This window comes from Phaethon lepturus, unplaced genomic scaffold, assembly GCF_000687285.1.
Source record: "Phaethon lepturus isolate BGI_N335 unplaced genomic scaffold, ASM68728v1 scaffold4851, whole genome shotgun sequence".
NCBI classification, from domain to species: Eukaryota; Metazoa; Chordata; class Aves; order Phaethontiformes; family Phaethontidae; genus Phaethon; species Phaethon lepturus.
In genome coordinates this window covers 76,039-89,578 of record NW_010518326.1, presented here as the reverse complement: position 1 = coordinate 89,578, position 13,540 = coordinate 76,039, and the positions used below count along the sequence as shown (strand labels likewise).

General features: G+C 39.8%; 1 protein-coding gene across 1 annotated transcript in view; it reads left to right on the top strand.

The window, feature by feature from the left end:
* The first annotated feature begins 3,969 nt into the window (after positions 1-3,969).
* COL4A5 (collagen, type IV, alpha 5) overlaps positions 3,970-13,540 on the top strand; it is a 57,818-nt gene continuing 48,247 nt past the window's right edge. Inside the window, exons 1-2 of the mRNA XM_010296685.1 lie at positions 3,970-4,041; positions 13,036-13,125. Coding sequence (XP_010294987.1) covers positions 3,970-4,041; positions 13,036-13,125 — 162 coding nt within the window. The remainder of the gene's footprint in view (positions 4,042-13,035; positions 13,126-13,540) is intronic.

The following is a 13,540-nucleotide window of genomic DNA, read 5'->3' as shown; positions in this document are numbered from 1 at the left end:
ACTACTGATCATAGCCACCTAAACCTTGCTCTTAACGTAGATTTTTTTTCTATGCTTGAAATGTTGTAGTCATTGTATCTGTTTCCTTTGTTTGATTGAGGTGTAGATAACTTATTGTTCATGTGCAGGAGAAATTCCAAGCATTGATATGCATGGTATGGGGCTTAGATTTTCTTTGCATTAATATGGCATACAGAATTAAGTCTGTGACATTAGAAATCTCTAGCCTATGGCCGCTGAGTGGCTTTCAAACTTGTACTGGATTGTTATGCAGTATGCATTCTCCTGTTGCACAATTTTTGTGCCTGCTTTCCCAAGTGAAAAAGGCCTTGAGATTATTGAAAAGTCTAAACAAGAAGAAAGTTTTCACTTAGAATAGGTCATTAAACTTTTTTTTTTTTGCTGTGCCAACATGTTTTACTTTATGTTGTTTTTTATGCTATATAGCAATATGACCCGTAAGTGGTGTGAATTGATCTTGATATATTACAAATTCTCAGGACTTTTTCTCTTCAAACTGTTTAAAAAGCCTTAATTGGTGGGGATACAAGTTGATGCAAATAAGAAACACGATCTGCCAAATACAGCTTTTATACAGGAAGATAAATGACTCTGCTGAGGGAATACTTCTTGATAAGCTTGTGGGTGAATAGATCTTCCCAGAATTTAAGCCAAAAATCACTACCATTTGATTACAATGGGTATTTGAAGAGTTTTCTGATTACAGACTTCTTTTAGCTTCCCTTCACTGCTGTGTGGGAAAGACCATGTTCCCTTCTTGCAAGTGATGCATCTGAATTGGATATCCAAGACCATCTGTCAAAAAGCATTCAGTGAGTACACCTGACTCTTCCAGACAGGCTAATTGCATATGTTAAGAGGCTGCTCAAAGTGTAAGGAATCCAAACTGAACATATAAATGACTTTGGAAAACAGTCACAGGTTTAAGAAAAAATGATATTGATTAAATCAAAGCACTTTTTTTCTTTAAGCTACAAATAGAACAAGTGAGAGAAGCACTTTGTTAAAAAACTTTATACAGGAAGAGTTAGACTCATCTTGAAAGCTTTTTTTTTTTTTTAATGCTACAGTATTTGGAAGGACACACTTTATCATTCAGCATCATACCCACCATGATTTATTGCCAGTATATGCAGGAAAGGTGCTTCTTTGTCAGATCTTTCAAAATGAATAAAAGTCAGTCCTTGATTCTAAACAAGCTGACTTTAAAGATCACTTCTCTCTTTGCTTTATTTTGAGACACCCAGAGTTGAGAGGCTGGGTGTATGGGGAGGTGCTGGGACTTGAGAGAAAAAGGCTTCAGGGGAGGGGGTGAATCTTACGGCTGTTGTCTTGCTACTTGGGAGGGTGTAGCAAAGATGGAGCTAGGCTCCTCTTATCCTATGTAGGGTAAGAGGCAACGAATACAAGTTGCAACATGGGGAATTCTGGTGAAATGGGGGGGGGCGGGGAAGCTGCTCCATGAAGGCAGTCGGACACCAGATCAAGGGCCTAGAGGTGCTGTGGGATCTCCACCATTGTAGTTATTCAACATGCAACTGGACATGGGTCTATGCAACCTGCCCTAAGTGGCCCTGCTTTGAGTGATTCCTTCTATACCAAATTATTCCATGATTCCATTTTCTTTATTAATTGGATCTATTTTGTGTAGTCTTCATGCTGACAGGATCACTGTTGAAGGTGTGTTAGCTCTAACAATGTAGTTTTGTGTAGTTTTACCGTAGAGGTACAGTAGCGAGGGGCAGAGACTCTGACTTTCACTGTCTAAAAACTTTCCTTCACAATATGATGTATATCTAACTTGTTTTGTGAAGGGGCAATGTAATCTTAAGCCATCTTTTTCCCCTCCAGCTTCCTTTTCTCCTTGTTCACCCCAACAGTTCTCTTGTACCTGAAAACTCAGGGAATTTCTATTAGAAAGATTCTCTGGAAGCTGTGAGGAAGACTAAATGAGTCTCTTCTGTTCTGTAACCTGAATATATCCTCCTTATGCTGTGTAGGATCTCGATGATGCTTTCCACGTGTGTTATTTTAGCCTATGTGTGTTTTGCCACCGGTAAAACTACTAGCTTTTGGTAGTTTTTGATGACTACTGATTTACTTAATTTTTCCTCCCCCTGCCTCTTGGAGGCAGCAAAGACTTTCATGTAGCTCTCACTGTGCTGTCCTTGGAACAAGAAACCAGGGCTGCTGCACAGCAAACTAGGTAACTTGCTATTTCTTTGTGCTAGGCTTGTGCTGTGCGGCAGAGGAATATGGCACGTAACTAAGGTTAATCCCTTTTAAATGAAGCTTTGTTAACGAGATTAATCCTAAAACTGGTTCACAAGGAACTTGCTTTTTTAAAATCCACTTTTAAAAGTGAAAAGGATCTGATACCAGATTCACAGGATAACTTGGGTTGAAGGGGAACATCAGAAGGGCATTTAGCCAAACACCCCGCTCCAAACAAGGTCAGCTATGAGGTCAGGCCAGGTTACTCAGGGCTTTGTCCAGTCTGATCTTTGAAAGCCTAAACTGGCTAGTAAGGGTCAATTTCACATTAGGAAATAGTTCTGTTAACTAAGAATTTTGAGGTTTCATATACATCAAATCAAGGAACTGATTACAAAAGCCAAATGGAAGATTTGGAGAGATCCCCCATCATGTTGTGCCGCACTACTGCTGTACTTAAAACTCAAAGCTCTGCCTTTCGCTACAAGATGCTTTAGTTGATCCTGGGTTTGTGTAGCTCCAGGTGAATTAAGTTACTCCTGTGTTTTCAGTCTGATGGTTGGTAGTGTGTTTAGGCTAAGAGCCAGGACATTCCTAATGCCAGGTAGGTGATGGGTCATGTCTCTAAATGCTGCTGTGATAATGAAGACTAGAATTCAAGTGTGGGTGTACTTTAGATCTGACACATCAGCTGGTCTCCTGCTTGATTGAAAGTTTGTACGTAGTGTTCTCTGTAGGTTACTGGGCAGGAGGAGGACCCCAAATGCTCTGCTTTTCAAACTTTTAAAGTATGTGCTGTATTTTTTTTTAGTACAAAGCCAACCTGTTCTCAGAACAAGTTAAACTCTAAAGTATTTCAGGTAGTGTATCTTATAATGCAGATCATGGTTTTTAACTATAAAGAGCTTTGAAAATTGTTGACCATGTGTATTATGTAAAGACATTCTACAAAAAAAAAATCCATGTATTCTAGAAATCTCACTTTTTAAGCATATTTGCTCATCTCTGAAATGAACACAGAGCTCTAATGAGTATCCCATGTTGGGAAGGGGGAAAAAAAATATAAACTAAGCAAATGTGTTATGGAAAGGTTACCTAACTTGGATCTTCTTTGTGAATCAAGCTTTCTTATCTCCCTCCTCGAACCCCTTAATATCTGGTTGTCACTCCCCTTATGCTAGGGACTGTTGCAGCAGACTTGTCGTGCTTTGTAATGGAGTATGAATGTAGAGAGATTAAATCTGTTTTTTTTTAAAAAAACTTTCCTCAATAACTGAGCTGTGGAGAGAAGATTTAATCGTGTAGTAAGTATTTTTCCAATAACTAGCACAAATACACTTGTAAGCTTCAGGCTTGGTTAAACTCTTGTGCAAAACCTGACATCTACTGGTGGGAACTATAATTGGGCTCTTCTCAGCGTGGAGGCATGTGCTGAAGAGCGTGTTTTAGTAAAGTTCTGGCCCCTTTGGCCATAGGTGCTGGGTTTTACCTTGCCCTAGAGTAAATGGTGTTTAAGCATAAATTTAAAAGTCTAAAAGTTCCTGGGAAACTGTAACTGTACAAGCATAGGTATTAATAAAAGTGATTGAACTTTCTTAACTGTATCTGCTTTGAACACATATATAATGGCTAGATGACAAACTTGGTAGGCTTACATCTTAGGTTAACTTTTGTAATAGTGTTAAAGTCTTCATATAGTCTTATGCTGATTAAAAACATCTAATTTTTTTTCTTATGTCTTCAAAGGCTTGCCACGGATGTACATCTTTATCCAAATGTGATTGCAGTGGAGTAAAAGGTGAAAAGGTAAATCTCTCATGTTTGTTTTTATTGACAGACTGACGCACAAACCACTGAGCTGTATGCCAACTTCAGATAAATGAAGCTTATGTATGATAGCTTTTATTTCTCACTCATGTCTTATTTTCTTTGACTGTAGTGTGGGTATGCGCCAAAGAGCATAGCTGTTATAAAGACTTCAGGTATTGAGTTACTGACTGGTGTTGTACATCTGGTGTTGTACAGAATTTCATATCATTGTTTTCTCTAAAGGGGAACGATGGCACAAATTTCTACAGCTATGTGGGAGTCAAAAACAGAAAAGACACAAATTCTAGTAAAATATTTACAGACAAGGCCTGTCTACTCAAACTAGTTAGCGTGGACAAGCTAAGGTGTGGATTGTGCAATAATGGCTATGCTAGTAATGCCTCAGTGGAAATTTAAATCTAGAGTGCGTGTGGGTTGCTATCCCACTTTTCTTGCATTGCCTGCTCATAAGTAGTTGACACTCACTAATGTGCTCTGAACTCGCACTGTTTCTTACCTCATAATTTGTATAGCTGTATACTAGGATGATTGCTGTTGCTGTCTAGATACTCAGCTGGACTGTGGAAGTGAAATGGTTCGGATATAGCTTTCCCAACATACATAGCTGCCACCCAAGTAAGCAGATAGTAATGGCCAAACATGTATTCTTGGATCAAGCAGAGTAAAAACCCTCTCCAACCCAAAAAACAGCCCTGTGTGGTTCATTCAGTGCAACAGACTGTTTTGGGCTACCCAGTGTCCTAAGGCCGAGAGATGCATGTTGACATCTCAGAGCTTTCCTACTTCCAGTCTCACTGCCTGAGCTCAGTATATCTGTGCAGTACATCATGTTTCTCTCACCATTATTTCTTACTGTTTTTACTGGTGTTTTCCTTTAAGGAAACACAAGGTGCCCAGCATTTCTTTTAGTTACAATGCAGTTTATATACACAGCTCAGTACTTGCATGAACTGAGCCTTTTCTCAAGTGTGGGAGCCTAGTTGTAAGTAAATTGTGGTTAAATAGTTCCCATGTAACTACTGTTGTGACAGGGAATGAATGGGATGTGATCACTGCGAGGGGGACAGGCTGCCTGAAACACTTCTGCTCTTAGTCTTGTAAACAGTTTGCTTGAGATACAGTGGACTTCTTGAAGATGCGAACTGATAACAGAGAGTTTGAGAAGCCTGTCTTATCAAACCACTTACCTTATCTTAGCAAGGTTCTAGAAGGGCTTCAGTGCTCTAGATTAATTTCTGACAAATTTCAAATGTGATTTTTGACATTGCATAACAAGTGTAAGCTCAAATGAACAAAAGTAATGCAAAATAATCAGTCACTGCATTGGCATTATAATGTGCTGATGCAGAATTTTACTATTGGCTGAAGTTAAACAAGGCAGATGTCCAAAATTCAGAGTAATCCTTGGTGCCACATCTGCCATTCAGATAGCCCCAGACAGATGGGGTCATTCCTTGGTACTTACTTGCTTTTAGTTCACCAAGTATATTCCCAATTTACGTATCTAGTGAAGAGCAGTATACCCTTGATAGCAAGCTTTCTGAGTTAAATTGGATTAGCCAAAACGTTAACCTGGTTGATGCATTTCTATGGGATCTTCAAATGCAGGTGACCAAACCAGATGTAGCCTAACACTAGTCACAGGACAATTTCAGGTTTAGTTTGAAGGCACTTAAGCTTACATTCCAAATACAATTGTAGCAGGTACAACTTTGGGGAACCTTTCTGTAATTCTAAGCTGGCCTTTTTCTGGACTAGTCACAGCTATTTTGTGAATTCAGTGAGCAAATGGATATTGTCTGGCTAGATAAGGAAAACCTATAAGTAAATTTGCTGTCTTTCTAAGTAAAATCAAGTAATTATTTTCTTCCAGTGATTCAGTTTTGTCTTTCTACTACTGTTACACATGCTGGAACCCTGACCCACATTTCAGTCCTTCAGTGTCATTTAATGAAATTGAGATAGTCGCCTTTCTCTGGTAAAGGATAGCTTGGGACTGTTTGTTTGGAGTCGGAGGGAGATTTTTGTCCAAACACAGTCAACAATTGGAGCCTATGAGCCTTGTTCAAGATCAAGCTCTCAAGTGTCATTATGTATTGTGGGGTTTGTTTCTACTTCTCCAGACTGGCCTAGCCAATTGTTAAGGAGAACTGCACAGGAGAAACTCTTCCACATTTAGTTTCCAGCTCTGTTGGCCTTTTCTGGAGTGAATTATAGCAAGTTGTGAGCAGAAGAGTGAGAAGGTTTGACAACCTTTTGTGAAAAGGAAGTGGGGAAAGAAAAAAAGGCTCCAGTAAACCAAGCATAACATCAGACCAAATATTTAAAACACTGTTCTGCATGTTCCTGCAAAATTCTTGGAGGGTGCAAATTGATCAGTGTAATCTTTTAATAACATTAAAAATAAATTTAAAAAACCCAAACAAACCACAAAGGAAAACAGAGCTTCACCTATGGTAATACTGCTTTCTGCTTTCTCTGTCTTTCTTTTTTTTTTTTTTTTTTTGGTACATCTGAGTCCTTAGGGAAGGTGGGGAGTGTGCCTGAGATTCCCACTTATTGAACTGATAGATATAAGGCAAGTTTCCATCCTTAGAATAGAAGATTCACTTTGAAATCTGGGAACTGTGATTCATTTTCCTCCTAAATCAAGGTAAACACAGCATACTCCTGAGGCATGCCAGAGGTTTTTTTGTGGGGGGTTGGTTTTTTTTTTAAACAGCCCTTCAGAAGCTTGCAGGCCATCATGTACATTATGTAAAGGAACAATGAAAAGCAAAGCCCATATGTCTTAAATATGATGTATTGCCAGTGGAACTGGTTTGATCATACGTGCACACACCCCATTATGTTAGTTGCCCTATAATTACAAAGCCCTCAGTACTTGATGCATTGATGGATTCAGTAGTTCATCTCGGGGGAACCGCAAGAGTTCTCTGCCACTGACATCCATAGTGCTTTCTTGTATTATTTCTTTGGTTTGTTTTTTTACAGCCTTAAACTTTTTCTGGAGTCTGGTACTATTACAGTGTACCACTTACACAGCTGATGTACGTTTCCAAACCTGATACTATCTTCCCAGCTTTCTTGCAAATATTATCTCTATTCCAGTTGAGTGTAAACTGCTGCTACAACAAGAAGTTTCAGGCTTTTCCTTTGTATTTTGGCACTTGATGTATGGTGTTTCTGCTTCCTTCTCCAGTGACTTCTGAACCAGGAGTCAAACTCTATAGCTCCTTGCCTAATTGATGTATGAATTAGACAAGGAGCTGTTTAAATGATCTCCCCTCTTTGATTCTCCCACTGGGAGTGTGACAGTGTACTTGTAGAACTGCTGGAAGTTAGGCATACAGAACCTGGTTTTGTACTGGGAAGACAGGAAAAGCCTTGTCAAATGCACTCATCTGAGCCCAGCTCTTCTGTTCCACTGTGTTTCACTTCTGGCCCACAACCAGCTTCTGCATCCAAGTTGCTGTCCACTCGCATTAAGTCAACTAAGTGCTGCTTTGTTCAGCTTCACAGAACCTAATGCGTTCCTTTTGAGACTCAAAAGTAGCCTTCTTCCTAAGCATCCTAGCATTCCCTTCAGGATATCCAAATTTTAACAGATCAGGTAAAGTAATACAAATCGAACTGTAACAAATAGGAAAACTATTTTCTTGTCTTGTTTTGGGAAGCCACAGCCCTTACTTAACTGCTTCTATGCTGCCAGTGATTCTTGTGTAACTCTACCGTGAGCCCATAGGGCATGAGTAGCACGTTATCTGTTGCTAGCTGACAATACAATAGCTGACAAAAATCGGTGCACTAAAGTTTTCTTCTTCTGCTCAGGCCCACCTTACTAAACTTAAATATAAAATGTAGTGTAAAATTCAAACAGCTCTAAAATGGTATAATGAAGAAGTGAGAGGACTTTACTGGAGAAGTCAGTAAAAATTTATTGCAGCTGGGAGCCAGTGTGCTGTTACTCACAGTAAGCTGCTCAGTAGTGAACTGGATCTGGTAAGAGTATTAAAACCAAAGTAAATAATTAAGCTGATACATACAGGTGCTTATAGGAATTGCTCTCACTTTTCGACTGGAAGAGCAGTGTATAATTGCTTTTCACTTAAGGAACTGGGTGATGACTGAGATTTAAATAAATACTGCTTGGCAATTTTGAGATTAACCTGCTTTAATGCTTAGAAGCTGGTTCATGAGTAAAAGATAGCTGAAGAAATAAACAAACACAATAGACGGCTGGACATGGAGCAGTTTCTAAGACAAACCAGTAAGACTTGTAGATTATTGGGCTGGTTTTACCTCAGCTGAAAACAAGATCCAAAGATGCTGATAGGATCAGCTCTACAGAGACTGGGGAGGAGGAGGGGGGTGATACTGAACCTCAGCTGCTCCAGCTAATGATGACCAAGACTCAAGGGCTACAGCAAGCAAGCTGCATCACTAAGAGGGCATGTACTCCAAGACCACTGCGGTTTTGCTTTAAAGTGGTAGCACATGCTGCTGCTGAAGTAGACTTTCATACCTTCCCTTAGCTAGGTATTCCTCTTTCTCCTCTGAGACTTGTGTGGCCATGTTCAGAGCTGTCAGCGAACTGATCTCACTGAAAACAAGTTTCTGTGTAAACCAGGTTAGTGTTCAGCCTGATTAGTTCCTTCATGCAAGTTATGTTGCAGCATAACTATTTGTGTAGCTGTGATAGAAACATGTGGTTTAAGGTGGGAGGGACCATGTTTTTAACAGCACCCAAGACACAGTTCCCCCTCAAAATCACTGCAAATACAATGCGATGTATTTAGGCATCGAAATGGGCTGTCCAGCTACTGCTTTCCTGAATATTTTTTTGCTCTTTTGTGGTTTTTTTTTATAAGTCTATTTTTTCCACAAGTATACCATATCTATGTAAATAAATATCCTGGTTTCTCACCTCATAATTTCTATTTGCAAATATTTAAGTTTCATGAAGAAATTCTAGAAGCTACTTGTGCATGCTTTAAAACTGTATCTATCCCTGATTTTTTAAATACTTGTGAACTATTATTAGAGTGCATGGAACTATGCCAAATTTTCCTGTATCCCTGTTTAATTGGCTATATCTCGCTGCAGCTTAAAGCATAATTTTAGGGTGTTTCCCAAGCTGTTTTTTTTTTTTCTTCCTATACCCCAAGCAGCAGTCATGTTCAAGTTTATAAGCTGACAGTTTTGCCATATCTGTGTAGCTGGTTGAGGGCAATTGCATTGCCAGCTGCTCTGGATTTATCACTAAATGAGATCAGAATCTGACTCCTCACCCATTCCCCAAGGAAATCATAGAATCATTTAGGTTGGAGGATCCAACCTAAGATCTTGCAAGTCCAACCATTAACCTAGCACTGCCAAGTCCACCACTATACCATGTCCCTAAGTGCCACATCTACTCCTCTTTTAAATACCTCCAGGGATGGTGACTCAGCAACTTCCCTGGGCAGCCTGTTCCAATATGGAAATGATGGTTTATAGCTGATGCATCTTTATTCTGCTATGGGAACAGCCCTGTACTTTCAGGACTGGAAAATGAGAGCTGAGTTGACCTAAATCTTTCTTATTTACATTTCTCTTTAGTAGCTTCTAGTCTGAAACAAAAAGTATTCAGACTTCTTCAGTTCTTTCTGTGCAAGCGAAGCTGGCTAGTGACTGTCAGTTTTTGCATCTATAAGAAAATACATTGCACACTACCCAGGGACTTCAACCTCATTATATCCCAAATTATATAATGTCCTTTTTTGGCATTGACTTTTTGGAGAAGACTTTTTAAATGTCTTTTCTGTTTCAGTGTGTTCTTGCAAGGCAGCAGGCAGTTTTTCCTTGGAAATTTGTAGCATCTGAATCTTCATTAAAACAGTGTGGTATATGCGAACTGTGCAATAGGAAAAGTCTGGAGGCAGAAGCAATGTCTGAAAACTGTTCTCGCTTATGAAATCCTTCTATACGCTATTGAAGTAGAAGACAATTTAAAAAAATCCTCCAACATCATCTGTATTCCAGAGAGCTGGATCAGCATGGTTTCTCCTCTACGCAACTTGCCCACACTTTTTTCTCCAACCAATTTTTTGATCAAAAATAGTGATTACAGTGCAGCTATTTCCTCTGTAATTAGTTTGATACAGTTCCCTCGGGAAGTGTCTGGTGTAATCCCTCAGCTGTTCCCAAGCACAGTCCTTCACATCATCTGCTCACTCTTGGGGGTAATTTGCTGGTAAACTCCACAGGAGTTGCTCTGGCAACAGTTTCCTCATGCAAGGCTCTCATTGTTGCTGCTCACTTGCAAAGTGGGCTTGGAAAATACTTGTTTCATAGTTTCAATTGTGCAGTTTACTGGCAGCATCTGGTGCCTCCTGTGTTTCTTCTTGCTTAACTGTTTGGCTTCCTATGTTTCTCTTTAAAGACCTTGGCTTCCCAGTTCTGTGACCAGTTAAAGTGGAGACCTCGGAGTAGTTGCATTTTAGAAAACAACTCTTCAGCCTTAGATGACACACAAGGCCAACCCTTTGCGAAAAGTCCATTCTAGTAAGCATTTGCAGATGTTACTTTCTCAAACAAAAGTGTGAAGAAGTGTGACCAAGATGAGATTAGTAGGCATTGTGCAGCCTAGCCAGCACCTGACACATCTGACATGCCTCTTGTACACAGGTGTGTTTCCTCAGTGTGCAAACACAGTTCTTGCCAGAGCTTGCTCCAGTCTGGCTCTGTCTAATGTTTTCCTTATCGGGCACTCCCAAATTCCTCATTCTCTCTCCTTCAGGGACACATTAACTCTTTCATATCCTGGCCTGAGATAGAAACCCTCCTCGGGCCTTGCTTTTCAGATGAGGTAGCACACCAGCTCGATAGCTCCGTGCGAAAGTACAGCCTGGCACGTTGTGTGCAAAAATACAGTCTGGACCCTAACTGTCAAACTTAAGCTAGCCTCAATTTATGATGTAATTTCAGCATTTCTACACAGGAGAAAAGATGTCTACCTCTATAAGAGAGCAATATGTGCCTTACAGTAAAAGAGGAGTATGTTTACATTTTAATTAATATGACACCAACTTTAGCAGACCAGCTAACGAGCTGTCCATTCCTATCCAAGGATCCTTCTGAGTCTCACTGCATAGCTAGGACTATGTACAGCTTAGTGGTTTCCGCTGTAAGGTTGCAGCTTTTGCTTGCACACAGCCTTCAGTCTCTTATCCAAAAGGTTTTACTCTTGTGCTTCCAAGGAAGCAGTGTAGCAAGTACTGGAAAAGAACGCAGGAAAAGAAGCCCTGTTACTTTCTCTGAAAATTTTTCTGAGATCTCAGTATCTTGTAAATGGTTTGAATGCAACTTCTAAGTTCCTGCCCCCCAGAGCGGAATACAGAGCACCTCCCTAAGCAGCACAGTGAGAAAATTGGGATCTAAGAATGAGACTTAACACTGCTGTCATGCTCAGCATACAGTGGCTTATAGCAATTAAAGGGGAGGTGAGCAAAGCCTTAATATTGCCTTTTGCATATTGTGCTCAAGGCTGCTGTTAAATGCTTCTGCTGTTTGCAGTCCCTAGTCTTCAGTTCTCTGCTGCTGCCTTCTTGAAGATGTGAGATTGCTTGTTCAGTTCTTTCACCTGACTGAGGAGAGCTAGGCAGGATGTCCCAATTTCCTAGAGAGTGCCATAGCTAGTAGACTGCCAGATAATAGATGTGGGAGCTACTATTCCTGTTCTTGCTGAAGCGGTGCAAGAAAATAAAAATTCAGGATGAATTAGTTTAAAGAGAATGTGCAAAAGCCTGCACAACTCTAACCTAGTGATTAAGGTGCTTGTTAGGATGGAACGTTTCTTTGACAGTTCCTGTAGTTGTTATGAAAAAATAATTGGGGTAAACAGAAGGGTTTTTTGCAGGTAGGAACTAAACCTACCACTCAAATCTACCAATGAAACCTATCTGTAGAGCAATAAGGAATAATGCTGAACAGCTGCCTGTTTCTTCAGCAGTTATATATGTACTGGTTAATGTAACAGAGCTGTAGGAAATATCTGTTTACACAGTTGAAAAGTGTACCATTATATATATGCACCAAAAGGTATATTAGTACTGGTATTTCCTAACTTTGCTGTACCAATTGAAACCTTAATATTTACTGATTCTTGTGAATCCCTGAAATATAAGGAATAAAAGTAAATATTTTATCAATTTGCAGCAATGCATATTCTGAAAGTGCCGGTAAGTGACATTGTTAGCTTATACTAATGAGTCAGAGCACAGCATGTGACGGCATATGGTGTTTGTTACACTGCTGATGGACTATCATGGCTAGTCATTGCATAAATATTTAGTAAAATATGGTTGCTGCTTAAGAGCTTGCGATTTTAGCAGGTGACATATAAAAGTAATAAGAAACGTTATTTCTTTGCTGTCTTTTGCCCATCTCACGTGATTTAGATTGTAAACTTTGAGCTGGAACCCTGTCTATATTCTGTATTTGTAGTGTTTAGCCTATAGTGCATGACTAGGATCTTAGTTGCTTTTGTATTACAAATTGCAATCTTGCAACTGTGAAATAAGTCATGGTATAGCAGCAATCTACACTATTCTGAGAGTTTTTATAGGTATTGCAGCTGAGGTGAGTTTTCTGGAGAGATTTGGTAACTAATAAAGCTGTATTTTTATAGGAAGGGGGGAGTTCTAGGTATTTAAGCAACACTGGAGAAATTGAATTATTTTGGTAAATAGGTAGCTTAAATACTAGATAAACATCCTATGAAACCTCTTTAAGTGGTGCAGTTAAAGGCAATGCATGTGTATGTTCAGCAATTTCTGTAGCTAAGCAGGTGAGATGTTTAATCACAGTGTTTGTTTGTGTGATGACTTACTATGGAGAACCAGAAAGATAATGTGTTTTCCAAATTTTTCTGTCATAACTTGTGCTTTTGTCATGTTACACCACCACCACCACCTAATCTTTTTGTAGGGTGAAAGGGGATTCCCAGGCTTGGAAGGACAGCCAGGTTTGCCTGGATTTCCGGGACCAGAAGGACCACCTGGTCCAAGAGGCTTGAAGGTAAGGCCCAATTCACTGGATAGCATGAAAATGCTGGGCAGTGTTAGCTTGCTTGTAGTGCTGATCCTAAATGATTCCAGAACTCTTGATTATTGTTGGCTTAATAGTTAAAATCTTCAAATGTTGGGATATGACATAGGTTTTTTGGTTGGTTGGTTTGAATAGTCAACCATAGGAAAAAGATTGCTCTAAGTTTCCTATTCTTCACCTACACGCATGCTTGCAAACACTACGTGCATGCTTGTATCTTTTCACTTGGTACTACAGATTAAGGTCAAAGAACAGGTTTGGCAAGATGCTGTAATGCAGTTTTATTAGTCCTCGGAATAATGCACTCCATCACTTAGTTTACTGATAAGAGGGGTGGTCGGCTGTCAGCTGCCCGGAGGGGTCCCACCACATAGGTAAACTGTTG